Source organism: Pleurodeles waltl, chromosome 7 (genome assembly GCF_031143425.1).
Source record: "Pleurodeles waltl isolate 20211129_DDA chromosome 7, aPleWal1.hap1.20221129, whole genome shotgun sequence".
In the NCBI taxonomy this organism is placed as follows: domain Eukaryota; kingdom Metazoa; phylum Chordata; class Amphibia; order Caudata; family Salamandridae; genus Pleurodeles; species Pleurodeles waltl.
In genome coordinates this window covers 908,295,354-908,321,916 of record NC_090446.1, presented here as the reverse complement: position 1 = coordinate 908,321,916, position 26,563 = coordinate 908,295,354, and the positions used below count along the sequence as shown (strand labels likewise).

At 47.1% G+C, this 26,563-nt stretch overlaps 1 protein-coding gene across 1 annotated transcript; it reads left to right on the top strand.

The window, feature by feature from the left end:
- The first annotated feature begins 2,644 nt into the window (after positions 1–2,644).
- Positions 2,645–25,414, top strand: ARSI (arylsulfatase family member I). Its single transcript, XM_069199541.1, has 2 exons — positions 2,645–4,082; positions 13,765–25,414. The coding sequence occupies exons 1-2, from the start codon at positions 3,760–3,762 to the stop codon at positions 15,167–15,169; spliced, it is 1,728 nt and encodes a 575-aa protein (XP_069055642.1). The 5' UTR covers positions 2,645–3,759; the 3' UTR covers positions 15,170–25,414.
- The last annotated feature ends 1,149 nt before the right edge of the window (positions 25,415–26,563 follow it).

Here is a 26,563-nt window from a genome sequence, read left to right as displayed (position 1 = left end):
AAGAGAGGCTATACCCTAAGTCTTCACACCCCAGTGACGTGGTGGGAGGAGAACTTGAGCTATTGCAGTCACCCACCTTCCAACACTGGAGTGTAGTTCAATGCTATGGCATGGAACAAACGGAGGAACACTTTCTAGATTCTTCCTAAGAGGTTTTGGTGTTTTTGCACTTACCTAGTAAAAAATCCCTAGGTTCTGAAATGCTACTCTGGTAAGAAGAATTAGTTTGTATTTCCTGAGGAGGACCTCAAAAGACTGAAAAGTGGGCCATCAATAATAAGGACAAATGTCACACGTTGACAAGTAATACCTAAAGAACGGGGAAGACTCCTGAACAGGAGGAATGTCTTAATAAGAGCATGATTGGGATTAATCTCCTTGGAACACAGATGCTAATTAAAGTATGTTCCTCTGGGTCTTTGCCCAATTTTAGGAAGATGAACTAGAAATATAAGTCAAGGAATGTCCCACCTCAGCTGCGTCCTGAGCCAATTAGGAGACTATACTTTACTGATGGTATAGTAATCCTTGTTAGGACCCTCACAGAGTTGCAGCATTCATTGATACCCTCAGAGATTATGGCATTAAAAATAATCAAAGTGAATTTTGCCAAACTGAGATAATGATCGTCGGAGCTAGCAAATCCAACTGTCATTTAAAGGGCCCTAAATTGAGGTGGTATTTGTAACTGGGCACACCATTTTAACTCTAGTCTGACCTAAAACCTTTGCTAAGCAGTTAGACTAAACCATTAGCAACACTTTGGGCCTGATTTAGATCTTGGAAGAGGAGAATTTTCCATCACAAATGTGATGGATATCCTGCCTGCCGTATTACGATCTCCATGGGATATTATGGGTTTGTAAAACGGTGGACAGGATATCTGTCGCGTTTGCGGCGGAGTATTAGCCTCCGCCAGGTCTAAGTCAGGCCCTAAATAATTCCAAAAACAGTGTGTATTCATTATCACCATTTATTAGGGATTCTGAAGTCACAGCTTTTCCACTTTTGATGTATGGCTCTAAGACCTGACTTCATCACAAACTTCAATGACTGGATAAGGGAGAGGTAAGAGTATGGCAAAGACTGCACTCATTCGGGTCTGCCATGTCAATCGATATAATAAGGGTGGAACTTTGAGCCTGAACCAATTAGAGTGTGGCATTGATTTCCAGTTTCTTCTGGATTTTTGAGCCAACAAGATCTCTAACTGGCACTTTCCTATCCTGGATACAGCAAAAACTTCAAAATAATAAATACGATCAATTAAAAAGTGCATTGAGGATTATTCAAGCTGGTTTGACTTTTATGGTCTGCATACTGACATTTACATTCACTATCTGACAACTTTTAGGTTAACAAACATTAAAAAAATGTGATCCTTAAAAATACACGAGCAGAAGATGTAATGCCCCTTCATGATAACAAGTAATTTGGCTATTATGTTATATTTTACAGCGGCCAGTCTTTCGTGTTAAATCATGACTTTTTGCAACATCCCAGCACTGTCAAGAAACTGATTCGAATTAGGGTATATTAGACAAGTTTTCTTTCTAGTGCAGACACATGGTGTAATATTGAAGTTGGAAGCAGAATAGGTAAAATCCGCAACAAGAACATTGAACCATGTAAACACATATCAGTGGAATTTTCTTGTTTATATAATCATCAAATTAAATAAATTTCTAAGCACTATATCTTGCACGTGGATCCCGTGCTCGATATACCACTGGGTTCAAGCTAGCCCGGCAGATGAGGTGTGGTACCCTGAAAATGGTCCCAGTGTGCTTGCTTCTGGACCAGGGAGGACCTGGCTGGCAGCTTGGGCTGGAATGTTCCCATGGAAAGCAGGTTCAAGACTGATTTGCATATGGCTGGGTCCAAACTGGTATAAAATGGCAAGAAAAATAACTGATGGATTAAGCCCAGATCTGTGACTGAGGGTAACTGGTTTATTTATTCCGCATTCTGTCCATCATCTGTTCTTTTTGCATTTGTTGCCGTAAGTGGGAAGGGTATGCCCACACATGGGTCACGTGCTTACTATGCCACCAGATTCAAGCTAGCCTGGCTGATGAGGGGCGATATCCCAAAACTGGTCCCAGGATGCTTGTTTCTGGTCCAGGGAAGACCTGGTGTGGCAGCTTGGGCTGGACTGTTCCCCGGTGAGTAGGGTCACAACTGATTTGCATATGGCTGGGTCCAAACTGGGGTAGCATGGCAAGTCTGTAACTTGGGGTGAATGTTTGATTTGTTCCGCATTCTGTACATCCTCTGTTCTTTTTTGTCTCATCATATGTTCTTTTTGTCTCTGTTAATTGCAGCCTTGATTTCCAAGTGAGAATGTGGTTAAAGGCGACAGAGTTGCTGATTTTCTTGTATGTGGAGAAAGCTGTTTGTTTAATTACAGAAGTGGCTTCAAACTCGAGTACTTATTGTACACTGAAGAACAAATCCGCCAGCCCAAGGGGGCCATTATGAGGTTGAGCAGCGCACATTCTCAGAAGCAACCCCTCCCCGCACAGCCCAGAGCAACCGCTATAGCCTGGATTCACGAATCTCTAACAACACGAGACCCGCTAGGACCTCGCAGGAGGAGCTGCCAAAGTTTTGCAAGCCCTGGGAGGAGTTCCCGGCTCGCAGTAAACCGGGCTGCATTTAAGGGGCAGATGTTGCAGCCTGGACCCAGGCCCTCCTCCTTTTATTCTCTCTCCTTCTCCCCCTCTGACAGCTGGCTCTGGACAAAGACCAGCCGGGAGCCCCCTCTGCTCCTCAGGGCCGCCTCCTTCCAAGATCCTACAGGGGCTGTGAAAAGAGATGATAAAAGTTACTCCTTGCCCTGGAAGCTGCAGTATAGATAGATGATGCTCCGTTGTAGGAGAGCTGGTGGTGTCCTGGGTTCGAGGAGGGCTCGAGGCTCCGTGGAGGCTGTGAGCTCGGCCTTCGAGCGCGTCCTGAGAGGCGCTCCGAGGGAGTGACAACTGGAAGGCGTGGGAGGGACGCTTCCAACCAGGGTTAAGGCGCCGGTATGGTGAGAGGTGCTTGGAAAGAGGGATCCAGTGACCCCCTGACACTGGAAGAAAGCACGTGCGTGACAGAGGGACTCAGCCTCGAACCAGCGCCGGCACCAGGGGCGCAGCAGCCCTGGACTCTCCGGCACTGATGGATATACTCGACTTAGTAACAGCTTTCATACGCTGATAGTAATAGACACCGTCGTGCGTACTGTACTAAGTTCCACAACACTGTTGCTCTGCATTGTACTATGTTTTCATGAACTTTAGAAGGAAGAAACATTGAACGAACCTCTTCGTGATTTCAACCTGTGACCTTGACGTTGCTCCCAGATCTCCACAACAGGTACTTTAACCCGCTACATTACTGACACTGAATGCCAATTCTACTGGTACCCCAGGACAATAACCCTACAATAGAAGGGCTCGAGGGCAAGTATTGTGCTCACACGCCCGAGAGAACCATAAACCAAGACTTATCAACGACTTTGTCTTCTGGTCCTCGAAGGAGCCTCCAGATATATCAAAGTTTGCGTCACCTAAAGGTTGCGTACGGAAGAGAGCCCTCTGACATCGTCTTCACCAAGGGACGGGCCAAGTTCGACTTGAAATCCGTGAAACACGTCGTACCCGCGGCGAACAATCTTAACCCACCTGGGGAGGTCCACACCCGATGCCAGGAGACTGTAGGCTAGAGATTCTCTCGCCCTAGGAGGTGCCCAGCTGCCACCTCGTGCTGCCCACCATGGCCGTCTATGCCCTCACCGGCTTCTCTCTGGCGAGCCTCCTGAGCTTCGGCTACATGTCCTGGGACTGGGTGAAGCCTAACCTGCTGGGGGACAGCGCGGCCGAGCTCCTGGAGGCGCCCCCAAGCCTATTGGCCCACTCAAGGCCACCTCACATCATCTTCATCCTGACCGATGACCAGGGCTTCCACGACGTGGGCTACCACGGCTCGGACATCCAGACGCCCACCATAGACCGACTGGCCGCAGAGGGGGTGAAGCTGGAGAATTACTACATCCAGCCCATCTGCACCCCGTCGAGGAGCCAGCTCATCACGGGCAGGTGAGGCGAGTGAGGTCAGGGAGAGGCCTCTGGGTGTGGGCAGGGGGAGCCGAGACCCTCCTGTGAGGAGCAGCGACCCATCAGTGTGGGTGTGCGAGGCTGGGACCCCAGGGTGCGGACAGGAGAGGCAGGGGGGACCCTGTGTGCGGCACAGGAGCGGAAGAGACCACGGGTTCCGAGAAGGAGAGGGTGAGTGCTGGGGATCGACACCGGAGGGCATGCCCTCTCGGTGTGAGAAGAGGCGACGACTCGCTTGGGGGAACACCTAGGTGTGGAAAGGAGAGGCAGAGGTCCCTGGCTATGGGCTGGAGAAGGAGAGACCACCGGGGGTGGGCAGTTTAGACAGAAACCACAACAGAATTGCGGGAGGGACCCTCTAAGTTTGGGCACCAGAGACAGGGGCTATTAATTGAGGAAAGGACTCTGGAGAGGAACAGAACACTGCTTGTGACAGGAGGTGCAGAGGTCACGGTATTTTGGCAGGAGAGGCAGAGACCCTTGGTAATGGCAGGAAAGGCTGAGTGTGAGACGTTGAGGCAGAGACGTGTGCGAGAAGGAGAGCTAAGGGCCCAGGTCTGTGACACTGAAAGGCAAACTCGCCTGGGCCTGGGCAGGAGAAGAAATGGCCCCGGGCGTGAGAAAGAGAGGAAAACATGCCTGGGTCTCGGCCCGAGAGGAAAAGCCTCCTAGAAATAAACAGGGGAGGCAGAGGAAATACCTGGAAGGAGTCACTCCAAGCAATTTTGCTTAAAAAACAGGGCGGGTCCTCTATTTTTTTTTTAAATAAAATGTAGTCCTGGTTTTACCTTCCTTAGCCATAATCCACAGACATGAGCCCTTTTCTTACCGCTCTTCTTTCTCCCTGGCGCGTTAACCTCTGCTATGCACCTGTCCCTGTACTGGAAGACGTAGCTCTCGCGCTCTCTCTCTCTCTAGCTCCCTCCCTCGCTCTCTCTCTCTCCTTTACCTCTTCACTCACTCTCCTTTACCGCTTCACTCACTCTCCTTTACCGCTTCACTCACTCTCCTTTACCTCTTCACTCACTCTCCTTTACCTCTTCACTCACTCTCCTTTACCGCTTCACTCTCTTCCGCACTTCATGCCTCACCACAACCTTTTCTCTGATCCACCCCAATAAAACTTCCCTATCCAGGCTACAAAGCAACAGTAGTAGTCATTAAAAGGGGTCTCCCCGCTAGTTGTTGTGCAAGGATTTTTCGGAGCGCCAGATGAAAGTATGACCTTGCCTTTTGAGTGCTCCCTTTGCCACAGCAGAACGCAACCCGCGCTTTTTAAACTATGTGTTGCAGTTTGGTACTTTCGTGTGGCCGGTTGGCATCGTGAATCGGCAGTGCGGACGATGGCCGTAGTGCAGAATCTGCCCTGGACACTGCCCCGGTGACACGCAGCTGCCCCCACAAAGCCAGAGGACACCACTCCTAACCTGTGGCATCCTTCATAGTCCACAGACAACTTTTCCAATGCACCTCCACTCCGACCTCTATCTCTCTTGGGCGTTAGATTTCTGTACTTTGACCCCCACCCGGAAATTGTAAGTGCACCCCAATGCTGAGTAGCAACATTGTTGTTTCAATATTAAAATCTCTGCACAGCTGTGCCAATGTGCCTCAGTCCTCATAAGTAGCATACTTACAATTCGAGGCCAGACACTCACACACAGCTCTTTCAATGCATCTCAACTCTGACCTGAAGTAGCCCACGCTATGGAATTGTTGAACTCTATAGCGTGGGCTACTTAGAAATCTGCCAGTGACGATTCAGAATAATAAATGTGTAAGCACGTGAGAATAACATTGTGTAATGTGGAACAAAGAACAGGTCTCCCCTTTCGCTGCAGTCCCACATCAGTCTCTGCGCTCCTCTGACCTCGGCTCTCCTGCTGCTCAGTGGACCTGGTGACTTCCCTGGATAGCAGACACTCCTGCCCCCTCCCGTCTGGGGCTGCAGGAGCCCAGGCTAGAGTCACGCGCTCCTTGCACACATGTCTACAGGGTGCTGCTGTTTCTAGTCAGAGGAGGCAGTGCAGTGTAAGTCGCAAACACTGGGCATGCTTTGTAGAGGTGTCCTCTGCAGAGAAGCTGCTTCCCTTACACTGGCTTCAGTGGCTCCAGCAAAACCCCTCGCTTTCTCATTGCTCAAACCAAAGGACTTTTTACATGTATTTTTGTCTTATATTTATTTATCCTGCGCTCATCACCTGTTGTTGTGAGGTAAAGCAGGAGCGCGGGGTCAGTTAGCCCGAGTGGCTGCGCCCCCCTGTGAAGGCCCTCGAGTGGGCTGAGGGGAGACCCTGTGTGTGTTAACATGTGATGAAGGACTCCTCGGAGTGGGGAGAGAGAGAGGGAGAGAGAGAGAGAGCGAGACCAAGAGAGAGAGAGAGAGAGAGAGACTCCCGATTGTGACCCGCCAGTGTGGTAGAAATACGGTTTTTATGTTAACAGCAAAGGATGACCCTCCAGCACTGGCGGGAGGGGCGGAGAGCCCTGGATGTGTGAAGACGTGGGGCCGGTACCCCGGGGCGTGGGTTGAAGAGAGAGGCAGAGAGTCCCTGCAGAGGCCCCAGCTTGAGTTGTGGTATGCTGTACCCCTTCCATGTTCAGGAGTCTGTGATTGGATTACTTACATGCCTTACACATGGAAAGTAAAAAAAAGAAGCGCCAAGAAGCCTCTGCTGCTTTGAACCCGAGGCAGTCACACAGTAGTATACAGGTAGAGCTGATGGACGTGAAACCTCACCATCAGCGGGCCTCAGCGCTGATGCCCTCCGTTAGGTTTGGAGAGGATGCTGACCTGCGTACCAGCTGGCCCTATCCCAGGGCAACGTGCACTGCACAGATGACTCAGCACGTTTGATCTCGTGACCGTGCGCTTTTGCCAGCTATTAGCACAGAACAGCAAGTACAAAAGATACTTTTCAGTCAGTGCACAGCTTGTTCTGAACTGGGCGGTCCCCATAAATGGCATTTTGCTCTGATCGGTCACCGCAGATGCTGATACAGTGCTTAATTTGGGCTTGTTGTTTCCGGTGCGGAGCACCGGCACTTATTTTTAAGTCCGGCACTTATTTTTCTGTCTCAAACATTTTCTGTGAGCAAAAGACACATATGGGAAAGATGGAGGAAGAGAAAAATGAAAAAGCGTCTCAATGGGAGAAAGCAGAAAGCTGCAAGAGTGGGCTGAAGGGGCAGGGAGTGGCTTTAAATGGATTGAAGAGGCCCAAGATGGCTTCCGGATTTGGCAGCCTTACTATTCCGTGTTCGCTCATTTAATTGCAGCTGCCGCAAGTTTGAGAGGATAGGGCACTGGCACGTTTTAATTTACAAATTAAGCACTGTGATACAGGGTTGTCCGCTCACCAGTGCAAAACTGCTGCGTTTTCGGGATATGAGAAGTAAACCAAACTGTCATGACCACTTTAAAGAGAAAGAGACAGAGTACAGGGCCTTCTCTTTGGACCTAAAGCAGCAAATATTACAATAGCAAATATGGGAAAGATGTATGGATTGTTTGAGAAATAGAGAAACAAAGAAAGGAACATCGAAGGAAAGAAATAAAGGCAAACCATGGAAGAACTTTAGAGGAGAGAGGAAGTGAAAGAAGGGAAGACAAAGAGATCTCTTTGGTGAGGCCTGTAGGGTTCTCGAAGGAGGAGCCTAGTGGGTGGAGAGAGGTTTTGTTTAGGGCTTGTGGCAGCAATTAAACCCTATCTCCCTGCTGACTGTGAGCTAATCACATGACGTCTGCGAGCTGAGCTGTCCTCTCCAGGGATCACCTCCTGAAGAGCAGCTGGTTTTGTCTGGTCTTTAGTTAGGCACAAACAAAAAAGTACACTTTTGCACACAAGGCTCCTCCAGCCTGGGAGTATCCCTGTTCTGAAGCACGGACCTCACGCTGAACCTCTTGATGATGGTGGCTGATGACATCATTTGTAAAGCTCCCCCTCCCCGCACTGTCCCTCCAGCTCTCGTGATGCGGGTCTAACCAGACGGATGGGGCATCTGCTTCTGAGTCAAATTGATAACGTTTAGATATGAGGCAGACTGCTTAACCAACAAGGCTTGTGAGCGTCACAGTCCTGGACCCTGTAGAGAGAAGGAGTGCCTCTTCCACCCTTCTCTCCTATGAGGAGAGATTACATCTGGATACATTTAACATGATCATGTTTAAACTTCATAGGTCTCTCTGGGAAACCTGTGGGTAGATTGCAGTATTCAAATACTGTGCCATATGATGGAAGAAATTTGTAAACCGAACATGAGATCAGAGACTGCCTGTCAGTTCACCCAGCTTTGAGTGGAGAAGCCATGGCCCCTTCCCCAGAGCCTAACAAGCATTGGCAAAGCCAATAGGTGTCGCCTATGAGCGCTATTGGCTTTGCCAATGTTTTATAGCCATGTTGTACAGCAACACGGATGCTTTGCGGTGTGGTTAAAAAGCTTTCTTAAGTGAGTTTTAGCCACACTGCAAAGCATCCTCACTGTTGTATAACCTTGCTACAAAACATTGCTAAAGCCAGTAGCTCTCATACGCGCGATCTGTTGGCTTTGCCAATGTTTGTTTAAATTAGAGGTATAAAAGCTCTTGTAAAATGCTCAAGTTTGCGCTATATAACACTGAATGTAAATGGTTCTCTTGTAAAGTGCTAGAGTTTTCAGTATATAACACTGCACACAAAACAGCAGGAAACAATTAACATTCATCACGGGAGAGGATGTGGCAATAGAGCCGGGGCTGCCAGCCTTGGAACTGGGGAGCCAGGTTCGAGTCTTGGTTTCAGTTCAACATTCTGTGATCCCGCCTAAACAAAAATTACATGAATATAATTTTGCTTAATGTAATATCTCTGTGTCCAATAAAAAAAAAAAATGTAATTGCTGCTCTTGTAAAGCACTTGAGTTGGCACTATGTAACACTACCAAAAACAGGAATAAATAACTTTTGAGAGGCAGCAACATCGAGAGGGTGGTAGGGATAAAAAACACCAGGCACAAGGGGGAGGGGGAGGGAGAAGAAATAGTACCTCAATCCAAGCTCGAGCAGTGGATGACCACTGATTAAGTGGAATCAGCCTGTGCTTGGTCCATACTCCAGGAGGGAAAGTGATGGCTTAGCCTGAGATGGTCAATAAGGAGGCACCAAAGAGGAGTGACAAAGAAGCCCACGAATGGGAAGCAATATGTGGGTTGCAAGCCGTTTGTTATGCACAATAGTCTTGCAAGTGAGAGCGCATGCGCAAGTAGCACATGCGTTGTCACAGGCTCAACCTAAAAACTGGCTTGGACAGGAGAGATCTGGGCTCAGTGGGGCCCTATCAGACGTTTTCATGCATCCACCACACAGGACTTTACCAAGTGGTCGGTGCTCCAGTTCCAATTGTCCTTATGGGGGAGAGTCCAAACGGTTAAGATGGTGATGGCCCAAGTTTTAACTATGTATTTGGCCTGCTTCCCTTCAACATACCAGCCAGCCTCCTTTCGCTGCTGCATTCCATATGCACATACACCTGGAGCCATCTGCCCCAGAGACTGGCATCTTCTAAACTATATGCCAACATGTCCTCTGGAGGCCTACACCTCCCCCACTTCCGTCCCTACTACAGAGCCCAACACTTGTCGCAGATGACATATTACCTTTGCCAGTATGCTAAACTACCTCTCTGGGTCAAGACTGAGCGCCACATACACAACACCCCTATACTCACAGTTCTGTATGCTTGCCCGCGGGCTTTGTGCGATCCACAAATCCTGATACTGCTGGAGATGAATATGAGCTGGAAAATGACCCATACTCTCATACAAGAAGATGGTTATTGCATTTGAGCCCGCTTCTGTGGTACATGGAGCCATCACCATCGGCCATTCATCACTATATTGGTTAGACTGGAGTCATGCAGGAATTCTGGAAATAAATCACTTGCTGTCGGAGGGTCCTCTTAACCCTTCAAGAACCTCACTGCAGAATTTCATCTTCCATGCTCCCATTTTTGGAGATACCTCCTGCTTCGACGCTGTCTTCTCTTCCAACCCCACATGGAAGATTTGTCCTCTCCCTCATCCTCACTCCATGGTGCGATGGGACACCTATAAAAAGTTGTCTCTGGCATCTTCAGTCATCTGGCATCTAAACTGTTCTCTGCGCCAATGGAACATTTCAAGAACTGATGGGAGGCTCAGTTGTAACTTGAGTTCTCCCCAGCACAGTGGGCACGTGTTCCAATCTTCTATAATAGGGGCATAAGAGACGCTTAGATGAAGTTTTGTTACTTTTAGGTGCTACAAGACTGGCATAGGTCCCCGGCTAAGCTACATAGGGTGTACCTGACACCCACATCAGACTGCTGGGGCTGTTGCCACCCAGTCTGCAACATACTTCACATCCTCTGGTCCTGCCCAGCACACAAGAGCTTCTGGGATGGGGTCTACTGTCTCCTTGGGGGGCACCTTGGGGCATACTGCTCCCCTCCGATGGCGATTCTGCGTGACACCCGAGGCTTGCCTACTCTTACCGTGCACAAATCCCTTTGTATTGCCTCTGTTTTTATCAGCGGCTAAATTATGGTTACTCTGTCGGTGGCCTACACCCAATGTCCCAACTCCGGACTGGCTGGAGAGGGTGGCGTTCACAGCGGCGCATGAACGCCTCATCTACCGGCTGAATGACCAGGAACACTCATTTACTGATATCTGGGGCAACTTTATGCGAGACAGAGTGTGACGGACTTACCCGCAAACCCTACCCCTTCCCTGACTACAGACTGGCACACCTCCTACTCCTTCCTAGCTTGCCATTCACAGACTCAGCCCAATTGTTGCCTTGCCCGCTGGCACCCATGCACAGCCTATCTTATGTAAAAAACCGACCCCGACTCACTATCTAACCTTCTGGAACACTGCACCTGAGGCCCCCATACTATACCCCACTCACGGGCCACGGAATTCCTACTACCATTTTGCTGCACACGTTATGATCCCCAATGACTCCCCATCACGCCATATGGCCCCCCTCTGCCCCATTCCTTTGGTCACTACCAATTACAAATACATGCCCTCCTTTCCTCCTACAGTTACTGTTGTCATTGCTAGACTTCAGACACCGGCCCCACCGGTACCCTATACATTCGTCCAACTCCGATTCTACGCAAGGGATGCGGACGGGGAACACATTATTACCATATGTTGCCTTAACGGTATGTGATATGTTTATTTCTTCCCTCGCGTTACCGGTGTTGCATCTGTAATGTGTATCCTGTGCATTGTTCATTGGAAAAATGAGTACAAAGATTCAATCAAAGCAACAGTGCACAACTTGCGTGGGAGTAGCCAGGAGGTGAGTTCTTGGGAATTCTTGGGCCTTGGTCCTTTTTCAGGGCTCTGTGGTCTGAATCTCAGAGTCCCGTTTCAGTGGAAGGTTAAAGGCGCTCACATTTCCTGGCATAGCATCGGACTGTTACTTTTCTACTTGTTCTTTTTACCTTGTAAGCCAGCGAAACTAATACGTCCCATATTACCTGCTTTACAGTTGTGTTGTAGATTTATGACACTGCATGTTCTGTGGTGTGGGTGCCTTTGTGTGGATGAGATAACACTTCCCACAATCAGATCAGACTAGGCCAGAGTTCTGCAAAGTTGGACCTGGAGAGCCGGGTCCATGCCAGATTTTTAGCATATCCACATTTAGACAAATGTAGATTTCTGAAACATCTTTTTTCTAAACGTGGATATGCTAAAAACCTGGCATGGACCCGGCTCTCCAGGACCGACTTTGCAGAACCCTGGTCTAGGCCTACCCTTCATAATGGTGGATTCTATTCACAGGCAATTTCAGGGAGGGAAGCAGGGGCTCGGGGAAGGGGTTTGCACATGTGGGCACACTAAACCTGAGAGATCTATAGTTATAGTTTATCTTTTGTCATCCTATTCATATCTGTAGAGCACTAACTGCTATTATTATTGCTTCGTAGAACATTGTCTTTCTGGGATCTTTTTTGTGCTTGCCAGAAGCCCACAAGTCTATATTGTGAGTTATTTGTGAGTGTCTGGTTGCTTGAAGACAATAGAGTGTTTGTTCAATGTTTGGTGTAAAACTGGTTTGTGGAGATTGGTGTGAATGTAAATGCCTTTTGATCTTACACATTTCCGTAGTTCCACAATCCTGTAGTTTTGAGCTCTTGGTCCAGCAGTTAGAGATGCTGTACAGAAGAGGTAGGAAGCCTTTCAAAGCTATGGGTGGTCAGTTGTTGTGATCATAAGACTGACCTTAGTTGAATGGGAGTGTATTTTATGAGGCACTGTTGGAGTCTATACAAAATGTTCACAAGAGATTTGTGAGGGGCTATTGAAGGCTAATACATTTTTGGGAAATATGTGATGCATTTGTGGTTCTCGGGGGGGCGGAGTCTGTTAGGGGTTCTCTGAGGGTCCTTTGGGGCATTTGGTCATCTGCTGGGGTGCTTTGATAATAGATAGGGTTTTATTGGTAGAGTGAGGCAATGAAAGGGTCTGTTTGGCCTATTCTATGGTAATGTTGGTCTATTTGAGAATCTATTGAGGTAACATGAAGATCTGGTGGGGCTCTGAAAGCTTGTTGAATTTCTTTTGAGGGAAGCATATCACATTGTTGGAGGCCTGCATTAACCTTTATTTAGAGCTATGTGAAGATATTTGTGGGCAAGGCTTGGATGTGTATGCTCCTTTAGGAGCCATGTGTCTGTCTACTGGAGTCCAGGGATTGGTCTCGTGGGGCTAAACCATGGGTGACACGAAGCACTTTAGGATTATATTGGGACTATATACAGGTATGTTGATAGCTGGTATGCAACTTTATGCGAGGGTCTGTTGAGGGCATGTGAGTTTCTTTTGCGGCTATATTAGGCATGGTTAAAAACTATATGAGATCCTGCTAGGAGTATGCAAAGTTTATTAGACGTATGTGAGGAACTGTGCCAATATGTGAGGGTTTTTGAATGCTATGTGGAACACTTTTGAGAAGTTGAGAACTAATGAGAAATTCTACTGGAGCTAGGCTATAGTCTGTTCGGTCCTAAGGGAATGGGTTTTGGAGGTTCTGTACGGTATTGTGGCTTCAAGTGAGAGTCTCGCAGGACTATATGACAGTTGAGTGGGCAATGAGGTGGCATGTGTTGGAGCGGATTGAGGCAGTGCTGTGGTTACAATTTAATCATTTTGGGGATATGTGAACGTCTTTCGAAGGTCTGCTGAGTCAATATGAAGATCTATTGGGGGGGTGCCAGGTATTTTGCAGGCTATTTGAGGGTCTGTTGCAGACTGATTTTCTTGTGGCTAATTTATGGACGTTTAGAGGTTTTATGACGGCATATTTTAATTTGTAGAAGTTTCTGAGAATGTTTTTTACGTCCCATTTGATACGTTTTTGGGGGGCTATATGACAGTGTTTTGATACGATCCAATATTTCTTAGAGCTAATGAAGTGGGGGTGCGGTCTGTGGGACTCTGGATGGCCTTTGGATTTTACATGAAGAGCTGCTGGAGAAAGATATTAAAGTCTTTTGGGGTGAGCTGATGATCTGTTTGGAGCGCTACGCGGAACGGTTGATAGAGTACTTCAGAAAGCACTTGTAGGTGTATTGTGTCTGATCGAATTAGATTTCAGCTTATGATCTTATTTGTGCTTTCTTCTCAGATATCAAATCCACACGGGCCTCCAGCATTCCATTATACGCCCGCGCCAACCCAACTGCCTACCCCTCAATCAAGTCACTTTGCCACAGAAACTGCAGGAAGCCGGATACTCCACTCACATGGTGGGCAAGTGGCATCTAGGCTTCTACAAGAAGGAGTGCCTGCCAACCAGGAGGGGCTTTGACACGTTCCTTGGCTCCCTGACGGGTAATGTAGATTATTATACCTATGACAATTGTGACGGGCCCGGTGTCTGCGGCTTTGATCTGCATGAAGGTGAAAATGTAGCCTGGGACCAGAGTGGCAAGTACTCAACACTCCTGTACACACAGCGGGTCAGCAGGATCCTGGCTGCTCACAACCCTCAGGAGCCCATCTTCATCTATGTGGCCTTCCAGGCAGTACATACACCACTGCAGTCTCCCAAGGAGTACATCTACCGCTACCGAAACATGGGCAATGTAGCCCGTCGCAAGTATGCCGCCATGGTGACCTGCATGGATGAGGCAGTGAAGAACATAACTTGGGCTCTCAAGAAGTATGGTTACTATGACAACTCTGTCTTGGTCTTTTCCAGTGACAATGGTGGCCAGACGTTCTCTGGTGGAAGCAATTGGCCCCTTCGAGGCCGCAAGGGCACTTATTGGGAAGGGGGCATCCGCGGACTGGGATTCGTCCACAGCCCCCTCCTGAAGCGCAAGCGGCGCACCAGCCGTGCCCTGGTCCACATCACAGACTGGTACCCCACACTGGTGTCTTTGGCACGTGGAAACCTGTCCGATACAGAAGGTCTGGATGGGTACAACGTGTGGCCTGCCATTAGCGAGGGAAAGCCTTCTCCAAGGACAGAGATCCTTCACAATATTGACCCACTGTATAACTATGCCAAGTCTGGCTCCCTGGAGGAAGGACAAGGCGTATGGAATACAGCGGTACAGGCATCCATCCGAGTAGGGGACTGGAAGCTCTTAACTGGGGATCCAGGCTACAGTGATTGGATACCCCCACAGACACTGACCAACTTTCCTGGGAGCTGGTGGAACCTGGAGCGCCTGACAGATGGGGTGCCCAAGTCCATATGGCTCTTCAACATTAGCGCTGACCCCTATGAACGCTATGACCGGTCTGAACAGCGTCCAGATGTGGTCAAGGCCTTGCTGATGAGACTGGTCCAGTATAACAGGACTGCCTTGCCTGTTAGGTACCCCGCCGAGGACCCCCGGGGAAACCCAGAGCTGAATGGGGGCGCCTGGGGGCCGTGGGCCAGTGAGGAAGAGGAAGGCGATGGGTGGGGGCAGGGAGACGGCCTGCTAAAGAATAAGAACAAAAAGAAAAAATGCAAGATCTGCAAGCTGAGGTCATTCTTCCGGAAATTGAACACGCGACTCATGTCTAACAGGATCTGAGCTGGCGTCACAATCCCTGGAGCTGAGACCAAGCCTGACTGGGCAAAGCTGCTCAGGACCAACGCGAGGCTCCCGAGGGAGGGAGAAGTCAACATACGTGCTCCAAAATGCATGTGTGCAGAGGCCTGAGTACACTTGTGTAGAAAGGCAGGTTTGTCAAAAGTTCAGGCATGTAAGACATGACAAAGCACACTTAACGTGCTGAGGCACAAGTGACGTACAGAAGTGCACATGACATTCTTAGAACCATGTGCCCTCCTCAGATCGATGTCGAGGTTTGCAGGACATACATAGCCGATGTGACCTACGGAGACCAATGTTATGCCTTTTGAGGCGCTGGGAAGTGCATGTAACATATTTAACCCGTGTGGCATTCAGAGGCACACATGGCATATGCTTAAGGCACACGTAAAATGCCAAGAGGTACATGTAATGTCTTGAAACTTTCACCTAACACTTGCTGAAATAAACGCACACACACACTCTGAGAGCTATGTGAAAGTGAACAAGAGTAAAAAGTGAGCCTTGTGGGACATGCAGTGAGGGGTAGATCTGAAATGCTTAAGGAAATGTGAACACAATCTCAGATGCATGTTGACATTGCAAGAGTTTGTTGATACATGTTAAGATAAATGAGGCATGCAGCGTTATATAACACAACGCAAAATATGTGCCGTTCTGGAAAGTGAATTGCACTGTGAAATGGACACACTGCAACATTCTGACATGAAAGTAGCATGATATGGCCAGTAACGACATACGCATGGCATGGTCAGTTCACTAGTGATACAGATGAGGTGACGTTCTCTAGCATCACACAGAACTAGATATGATCTGCTCTTTCTTGAAGAGTGATGAGGTGTGTAGAAAGGATTAAATGCTCACACATATCAGAGTTGAAGGTAAGAGCTCTATTCTAACAGAACCGAGCTGTGCACAATAGTCAAACCAAAGATAAACTACTCACTGGTGGTACACAGTGAAATAGAGAAATCATATTCACTATTCACATGCTTTGTCTGAAAATGTTACTTATGTTCTCAGAATAGTTCACACTCTTTCTGTGGCTTCTGTGGCCCTTGAGTGGTCTTGCAGAATAACTGCAAGTAACAGGCTATGCATAGTCGGTATACACGGATCACACAATGAGCACAACTTAAACACTTAAGACCTGGTGTAGCTCTCGGCAAACGGGCTACTACGTCACAACGGTGACAGACATTCCATCTGCTGAAATATAAATCCCATATTCCCTAGAGGATTTATATTCCGACGGACGGTATATCAGTCACTCTTATGACAGCGTAACACATCCGGCGAGATCTAAATCAGGCCCTTAGTCTATGTTGTAACCTCAGCTCTACCTAGATATGAAGCAGTCACTACACCAACATGCAGGCTGTCCACAGACTAACACCTCTGTGTGATCTGACAGGGGTGCACATAACAAAGGTAGACTCTTTCTCTTGTTGGGCACCATCACTGACAAACATGACATGCACCAGGAGCCAAAGCCAAGCATGTATGAAGCCTTGCTATGGCATTGCCTATATACTTTGTCACAGGCGTGCCTCTAACGAGTTCAAGTGATGGTGTAAATATTTTTGAAGGGCCAGGTAAATTACATTTTATCATTTGGGTGATCCCTCGAATAGCATCATGCCAATTGGTTTAGACCATTTGTGGTAACAAACTTCCTATATTGGCTTGCCTTAGCACTACCTGTGACTGAATGCACTCGACGTGGCTGGTGCAAAGGGAATGGGGGGCCTTTACTGTTCTTAATGTTACTGAGCAGTCCAGGAAAGCCAACTGAGAGGTGTGAGGCAAGTCTGTTAGAAGCTTTTCTGGGGCCTGGATCTAAAATGTCATGTGGGGCCCCTCTCTGGTTTTCTGGTAGCTTGTGCATGTTGTTCAAAGTGAAAACAATGCCCTAAGGCACATTTATAGGTAGCTCAAGAATATAACACCACTTAGTGTTGACCAGTATTACCTGCCTCGTAATCAATATATCACAAAAGCAGGCAAGGTCTACGACTGTGTGATACATAAATACAATTAGCAGTGGCAGAGCAGGGTCTAAAAGAGAGGGCATGGAGGCGTTGAAAAGAGCTGGCATTGAGCAAAGAGCCCTGGCCGCTCCCTTCTCGTGACGGCTATGATGTGAAGGATGAAAAGAGATAACAGAGTGCTTTTGGTAGTTATAGTGCCACAAAAAAACAGGCTAGGCTCATAGAAACACTCTATTACTGACACCCTCTGCCAATTTACTTGCAACAACCCGCTAATACTATTCTGTTTCTAATTAACAGCTCGGATTGGTTTCCCCCTTTGAGGCTGTGTAATGTGGCAGTCAGAGTTACACTGTAGCACTGCAGCACCCTCTGTCTGAGCCCTCCTGTGCTGGGGGCAGATCTACCACGCTTAATGCAATGCGGTGCAGCTACTGAAGTTGCAACATTGCATTTTGTGAAAGGAAGAAAGCAGGACAGTATGATATATATATATATATAATGGTATAGTGCTGCTGTCATCTTCCCCAGCAGTGGTACACTTTGTACTGCCTCGCGCAACAAACACATCTTTGCACCGTAAGTCAGATATGTCTGCATGAGTCTAGCATAGGTTTTGTACTGGAACGGAACTCTTACAGTGAATAACTATGCTTAGATGTACTTTTAACCCTTTCCCACTTTGTGTACCGTACAGTATACAGTGCACATGCCAAGTCTGAAATGTTTGGAGAAAAGAAAGCTTTTCTTCTTCCATGGGCCTCCATCGAGGACGCCATTTTATGGCCCAAATCACTGTTCACAAATGTTTAATAGATAGAGCTTTGCATTAAAAAAACGATGGGTGGTTGCATGCCGCTGCCCATGTACTGCCCTTGGGACGACCCCTTGCTACAAACTAATGCAGTGTCCGATGTTTTACTCTTAGGCAACCTTCCTGCATAAAAAAGTTTTGCACTGGAAATTCTATAACAAATCAACATTTTGTACAAGTGTGCATTACTTTTGGTGACTTTGTGCCAGTGCAACATGTTGATAAATGTGGCCGCAGAGTTTGAATTGTTATCCCCTTGTATTAAAGTGTGTTTTTCCCAGCCCCAGCTTTCAGGTAGTTTAGGGAAATGTGTGATTACGGGTTGAGCAGTGCTGTTATAGGCTGATGACTGGGATTGCTGTGGCCCAACTTGTAATCTCTCTTTCCCGGAATCAATGGCAAAAAGCCCAAGTTGTTACAGAACTCTGTCCCTCCAGAGACTGAGTGCTGTGTAGCAACTTCCACATGTGCTGTTCCTTTCAGGCGTGAAAACATGTGCCCTAAAGACATGCCACATTGGCATCCGAGTGGTTATGCACACTTCTTTTATCTTGCTTGACCCATGTGCACATGTCTCGGCCAGGAAGACAGCTTCCATCTCTTCTTTAGTTGGATGCACTTTACTGTCCACCGATGGCATCCTTTGCAACCTTGACAGAGAGACTGTGCATACCTTGATATTACTATTCTCAGCTCAAATGTTTGAAACTCTTCACATAGAAATCTTCTTGCATAGATTGATCTTGTGTTTTCATCATCTAAACAATATGCTGTTATGGGTTATGACTCCTTTGTAGGTCTGGGTGGTCCTTTGAGTCATTTCGGATCCTGACCATTCTTGATATCTATGAGTAAGGATCTTCAGCAGCCCCTCGCGCATCCTTTTAACTCGGTACCCACGATGCCCATACATAACCTGCTCTGCTATAGATCACAAGGACACGATTCATTCTTTCCTGTTACCTTGAAAAGGATCAGAGTGTATTTAAATCTACAAACTTCTTCATTTTATTTCTTAAAATTGAATCTCTATCAATTGGCTCGACCCGATACCAAGGGGAAAGTTAAACATCTACTGGTGCACTAAGGAGAAGACGGTAGTGGTGGTGTGAAGATTGCACCTCCTGTCCTGCAGCTAAAAACAGTAGTTTGTAACGTAAAACACAACTGAAGAAAATCCGTCAGTAAGGTGTGTATTAGTATTACTGCCCTACTACCGAAGTCATAATAATCAGTGACTCCAATTGGATCCACTGAACCTCTATAGTCACAAAAGAAACCAAGTGCACTCTGGATACAAAGTGAGAATCTGAGTGTTAAAATCCAAATAGTAGTGATGCGTAGAAGCCAGATTAAGTCTGACTCTTTTATTGGTATAAAGCAAAATCACATAGTTCAAGCATTGAAGCGTTACAGGGACTTGGTGTCTCAAATGGGGATTTATCATGTCCAGACGCAATCTGTACATTTCACAATACACAAGTGTTTCGACCGGCAGACTTGGCCCTTATTCGGACCTCATACAATGACTATTGGACACAGACGACAGCGTTATTGAAGGAACATCTTATTTTTTCTACTCCTGGCATTAACCACGGGTTCCTAGGTTCGTATGAATTATTCTTAGGACCAATCCATGGCTTGGACTGCACCGGTTGTGTTACATGTCTGTAGCCTTGAAAAAGTCACGGATGTGATGAAAAATGTGTCAGCTGTTGTGGAAAGAATCTGTATACTTGGAAGAACTGATTTCTCTGTAGACCAATAAAAGATTCGGATTTCATCTGGCTTCTGCAGATGATATGTTGTGCAGTTCTTACATAGTAGAGAAATGGCTCTATAGTAACCCCACCTTTCTTCAAAAAGCACTCAGTCCTGTTGCGATTGTAATTTATGAACACAAATAACTTGATCATTCCTCATTTTCTCTAGTCTAATTGTGGAATTTCATGTATGATACTTTGGCATTCTATGTTTGGTGATCTTTGGGATTTCACAATCACCTTCTGTTTCAGAGGAACCTCAAAAGCTAGGTGGCTCAAGGGCAATCGTTTAATTTGGCTGGTGTGTTCTTCAGTTTCTCTGTGTGCTTTTGTTCTCATTAAGGGCCTTGGAGGTTTTGACACGTTAGAACACTGTTGCTTTTGTGTGCTTTAATTTCTCTACCTGCCTTTTTCTCTGTCAGGTCCTCAGGTGTTCTGGAACGTTAAAACAGTACTGCTGTTGTGTGCTTTAGCTTCTCTATGTACCTTTGCCCTGTCTGGTCCTCAGATGTTTGGGCACATTAGCACACCACTGCTGGGGTGTGCCTTAGTTTCTCTACATGGCTTTGTTCTCAGTCAGGTTCTCAGATCTTTGGGCGCATTAACACATAGTGGTTGTGCTCCGGTTCTCTGTGTGCCTTTGTTCCTAGCCAGTCCTTCGATTTTGGACGTATCTGCACACTGTTGGTGATGTGTGCTTGGTCTCTTCTCCGAGGCTTTGCTGCCAGGTCCTTAGAAGTCTGGCATGCTGTAGCACATTCTGCTGCTGTCTGCTTTTGATAAGCGTGCCATAGCACACCATTGCTGGTGTGTGCCGTAGCTTCTCAGCCTGGGCCTTGGTGTACTGGCTGCGTTGGCGCAATGTTGCTGTTGTGTGCTCTAGCTTCTCATTTATTCTCCTCATTTATCCTCGGTGTTTTGGGCGCGTTAGCACGTTAATGCAAAACAATAACAATTAAGCCGGAAATTAAAATTCTTAATTACCTCCGACCAGAGCTGACGAAAAACTAAAACCAGCGCTATACATGAACACTATGCTAATAACAAAAGAGAGATGTAACGACAAGATTCAAGACCGGAAATCTGACTGCCTGTGTAATGTAGACGCATCTCTTGGAGAGTGCACGATTGAGGCCTCTAAGCAGAGCAGGTGGCCTGGGCCTACACGCACTCCGCGAGTTCTGGGGAGAGATTATCACGTGCTAATGTTGTACTTAGGTTCGAGAGCGGGAATCTTAACTCTGGCCAGCTCACATAACGGCATTCGCGAGATCCACGTATGATTGCTTTATCGCCAGTTGCCTAAATTCCTATGCTGATAAAACAGGTAGAGCTTTAAATTGGCTTAATCTCGGTAACAACCGCGAATTTATGAGATATCTCGGACTCCCCACCGTCTGAGAATTCACGCTGCCTTCCATATCGGAATATAGCCAGCTGTTATGTTCAAATCTCACCGCGGTGTGGCGACATTGTTCCGCTGATTTATGCAGCGCAAATTCTTTCCCACGTGAGCCAATTTACCTTGCTCTGGAATAACCCCTCTCCCGAAAACTGCAATTCGCGTGAGAGTTCCCATTTTGTAAAATTGTTTTTATACATATCACTTGCAGTTACAGTACCGTGGCTTCATCACGCTGGAAGTAACAGCAAAACTATTACCAAATACAGTGGCAATGATGTCCTTAAACTTGAAAGGATGAATTCTAGACGGCTGCGATTTTCTAGAGGGAACCATTTTCAAGACTAGATAATCTGCGAACGCCATACATGGTTCGGATATTATTAACACACTGTGTTTTCTGTCCGTTAGCTTCTCGGACGGGAGCGAGATGGGTTGCGGGAGTTATTACACGCTGGGCAATCCATCTGAAGATGTAAAGACATTTTGTGGTAGAAAAGATTGAAACTAGAACCCAGGCCTGTGCATAATTTATTTATTACACAAGTGAATAGCACAGTGTTGGAGAGGCGGTCCGAATAGAAGTGTTTTTCAGGATTCAATCATGCGCGCGACAGATGGCGAAAATAGGGATCCTGTTAGGAAAAACATTGAGAAAGTGACTATTCTCACATGGACACATGCCTGTGCATAGCCGGGGTAAAAAGCCTTGTTCTTATGAGAACTACGCATGCTCCACAGGGAATGATAAACCATGCAGCTTCCCCAACCACATACTAAACACCACAGGCCCTCGGGCCCTCTAAAGTTGACATAGTGACTAATGAGAGGTTCTCTTGGTTACTCCTGATTTACAAACTAATTGTCCCTAATTGCAGCTTCGAGGAAACTGAGAGGGCAATGGAAAGAGTAATCTGGAAATGGCAGGAGAGAGTAAATTAGAAACCAAGGCCCATATTTTAGAAAACCTGGCGCATCAGCTAGTATGCTCCGCTTTTCTTGCGCCCCCTACCTGCACCTAAAACACCATGTTTGCACCGTATTTATGATACAGCGCACCATGGTGGTCGTTAGCACAATAGTGTCAAAAATGTTTACGCTATTGCAGGAGCGGCTCGCGGTACTGAAAAGGGGCGGGGTGGTGCACGCAGGGTGGGCTCGTAGGGGGGCGTGTGGGAGGAATTAATTAAAAAAGAACTTACCTGTGCCGCCGTCACGCTCCTCTCCTCTCCTCTGCAGATAGGTTGCAGGCTGGGAGCCTGTCCTACGGCAAACCCTGACGCTGCTTAGAGCAGTGTTAGGATTGGCTCGGAGCACCCAGCCAATGCACTCCCAGGCAGACTGGGCACCTGTGCCTGCTATCTCCAGCCTGGCAATATAGTGCCGGGCTGGAGAGAGCCTATTGCGCATGTATGTTTGGTCAGCCTGAGACGGCCCGCCAAACATACATGCTCAGTGAAGAGCAGTGCTCTCAGTGCTCGTCACAGCCTGAGGCCCCACCACTTTTACCAAAACACAATAATAAACATAGTTTATTATTGTGTTTTAGTGAAAGGTTTGCAGCTGCTGCTGCTGGAGGGGTGGGGACACTCCTCTGCCCTAGCAGAGGAGCTACGCCTGCGCTATTGTGGCACTTTACTACACTAACGTCGACAATTTGGACCCTGGTGCAGCAAAGTGTAGGGAAGCCCATAGGTTACTATGGGAGCATCATTTTAACAACTGGTCTGAACACGCTCTAAAAATGACGCCAAAAATGGTGCAGTGAAATCTTTTAAATTTCATTGCTCCATTTTTGTGGGCCTCCTAGCACTGGAACGCCCACTTGCATGCATTATGCCTGACACAGGCATAATGTGGCACAAGAGGTTACAAAGTGGCAGGTGCAGTGTCACCGGGGCCCAGGGATGCCGACACGTACACTGCACTACAGTTGGGCTGCCTATTACTAACCATCTGGGGAAAGGGCTTTTTCCTTCCATGCATTAGGGACAGGCACTCTTGTGACATCATGGAGGTGGTGACAGTGAAGAAGAAAGAGGTGATGAAAGAGAATTCTGGGGGTGACAGTGAGAGAGAAAGCATGGAGGGAGGATTCAGGCAGAGATCTGAGGTGGATGGGCCTGTCAGGCTGGAAGGGCTGGGGTAGGGGGAGCAGTCTCATATCCAGTGAAGTCTGAAAAGGGGCAGAACCAGTTTCAGCCCTGGTGCTCCAGTAGTAACTCTTTCCCTTTAGGAACTCTTCCCCGTTATCTACAGGTACATTAACCTCTGTTCTCCTTCACATCATATGGTTCCTTCTGATCTGGTTGTCTAAGGTTTGGGGTTGAGCGGAGAGGTGGGTAATGACACGCCCTATGGTAATCTACAGACTAATATTTTCTTCCACCCTCTCCGATTCAAGAACCTGAGAGACGCCAAACCCAGAGGATTGAATTGTATGATGTACGTTTCAGAGATTTCTAAAATGCAGGATAGTGAAACAGCACGTTTACATGTTATGGTATGGCCACTGCTTTTACATCTGAGCTATAGGGAGCAGCACTCCTGTCATGTCAGTCATTTCTGGTGACGCGCCATATCAGTTTCAAAGCACTCTGTTTGATACAAGGAGCTTGCCATGGAGATGGACCTCACTGAGTGACAAGTTTGACACGAGTTCTGCAAGATGACTTGTAGCGCTCTACGACAATTCAAAGTAAAAAACAAATGTGATTGCCCCAGGCAACCAGTGGTTCACTTGTAAAATAATAAGGGCCGGTGCCCAAATTTGAATAAAAAGGGCTGGTGTCCAAAATTTTTGTTCAGAAATGACCGCCAACGCTAGAGAAGGTTGTAGTGCTGAATACCAAGGCTGCGTGGCCTTGATTCTCCCTCATGCATCTTAAACCCATCATCAGACACGCCCTACCGCTCAAACTCACTCACACATGTTCTTTTTCATCTCTGCTTTCTGCGTATGTTACTCTTTTTCTGTCTTTCTCTTCCTCCTTCCCACGTTTTTGTTTTCCTTTCTCTTCCTTTGGACCAAAGAATGTTGGGGAAAAATAAGTGTCAATCCCCAAATAAAGTGCCAGTGGGCCACCTGCAAGGACCAGCTCAAATTATCACTGCAGGCAACATTGTTTATCTCACAAGTCACATTTCGTGAGTTCTATCAGTTACTTACCTCAGTGTGGGGGAAGATTGTGCTCCTCTCTAGGTGCACATTCCGCACAGGTAAACCAACTCTTCGCAAGCATAGGTTGCCGCATGGACAAGCCAAGCTCACCTGAAGACCTCCAAGGGTTGGTAACCTGCTATTAATTGCTCCTTTATTCTACCAGACGGAGATTATATTTTATCAGCCCTTCTGCTAAAATAGTTTCCTTGCACATTTTTAGATACCGTATTTATCGGCATATAACACGCACCGGCGTATAACACGCACCTCATTTTAAGAGGACATTTCAGAAAAAAAAACCTTAACATTATATCGGCGTATAACACGCACACATCATTTGCCCCCTATTTTCAGGGAGAAAAAGTGCGTGTTATACGCCGATAAATACGGTACGTTCTGTTATGTTACACACATATGTTCATATATTCTGTATTACACACTTCTATCATTTGTACGGTGCGGTAGCACTTTCAGAGTCTGGGCGTCCCTTATGGATTTGGACCCCAGTGTATGTCTAACTCACTTTCAGGTTTGCTAAGGGTACTTTTTATCCAAATCTATACTCCTAAAAGTAATCCAGGTAGCAGACATTTGAACAGGCAGTTCAGCATGCCACATGCGCACTACTTGTGCAACAGAAGATCCCAGGATTCCATAGTTTGTTTTGCATAATTTATAGATCACCCACTGGCTCCTCATCCCTTAGTGTAAACCCACTGTGCAATACTTATGTTTTTCAGCTGCAAAGTGATAATGGTCTTAAGGTACTCAATAACATCTGCAACATAACAAAACCGTTACAGCTAGCTTTCATATGGTAGAAAAATGAAGGCCAAAGACATGAAAAGCGAAGATCCCACTTCAAATGAAGTTCAATGTCTAACTGTGACCAGCTACACGACATCCACCCACACTGCGGCCACAAATGACGGCTTAGCTATAACATTTCATGCATTGTGGGCTGTACCGAGTGTTGCTGCCAGATCATGGGACACCAGATGTTCTATGCTGAATATGCTGCTCGTCGTTTCTGATGGTGTTTGTAATTGTGTACAATGTGACTGTAGAATAAATAAACAGTACACTTCGTACCTGTGGATGTTGTCTGTGAGCCTCGCAGAGGAGTTTGTGACCTATAATTGGTGACTCGTCGTCCAATGCTTGTTGTTCCGAAGATTATTTTTCCCTGGGCTGTGTGGGTGCCGGGGGAGTGCAGCAGAACCATGCCTGGGGCTCGCCATGTCGCTGCAGGCGCACGAGGAAGACGCCTGTCACTTGGGCTACTTACCGTCAGAGGGAAGAGCTTGTTTGAGCTGCACTGACCAATAGCGCAGCTGGAGGACGTCCTGACATCAGTTCGACTGGAGGGCTGGGAGGCCTGGGGCTGAGGCGATGACATGTCAGGGTGGTTTGTTAGCAATGGCAGTGCTGCACCTGTGTATGGTGGACGTTTGTGACGTTATTGGTCATTCTGTACCACAGCACTGTGAGAAGGAAGTCTAACTTCACAGTTGTGACGTACTTGCTCTGAGTGTGCGAGGAAGCTTACAGTGCTGCAGCCAGTGCTGTTCATGTCCGCATTTGCTTCTGTGTAGGGGTTTTTAGATGTCGCAAGCCTAGCTACAGAGCAAATGAGTTCATACTCTTAGTAAGGGTGAATGTTTGTATATCTGCTGACTGTTATACATCTTTGCTTGTTCTGGGTGCTTGAGCGGCTGCTTTCTTCATTGTTCTAGTTATGCATGTGTGAGAGGGAAGCTTGCACTGCTGCTGCTTGTGCGTAGCTGTTCTGTGTCGGAAGGAAGGTAGTCCTGTAGCTACCCGTCTTCTGGGTGCTAGAAGCTTGCATTGATGCTGTATGTGAAGGATACACACTACTGCTGCTTGCACTGATAGTTCAGTCTCTGAGTTGAGTCTGTACCACGGTTGCATGGGTTACACCTGTTAGACTGGCGAGGAATGCTTGCATTGCTGCTGCGTACGATTTACTAGTTAAGGTGTGAGTTATCCTTGCACTGCCTCTTCCGCAACTGCACCTTTTATGCATGAACAGAAGAGAAGCACACGTTTTGTGCATTGTACCTGTTATGTATGTGAGAGGGAAGCTCACACTGCCGCTACTTGTACCATGGCGCTTGGGTAGAGTGATAGTGCAATTGATTTTTATATTCCTTTCATCAAAACCGTGCTCATAAAGGTGTCAACATAAGGCAACCACCACTTTGAAAAGGCTGCATGTC

Coding starts and splice junctions, on each gene's coding strand:
- ARSI (XM_069199541.1), top strand. CDS start 3,760: ATGGCCGTCTATGCCCTCACCGGCTTCTCTCTGGCGAGCCTCCTGAGC. Junction 4,083..13,764: donor AGCCAGCTCATCACGGGCAG/GTGAGGCGAGTG, acceptor CTTTCTTCTCAG/ATATCAAATCCACACGGGCC.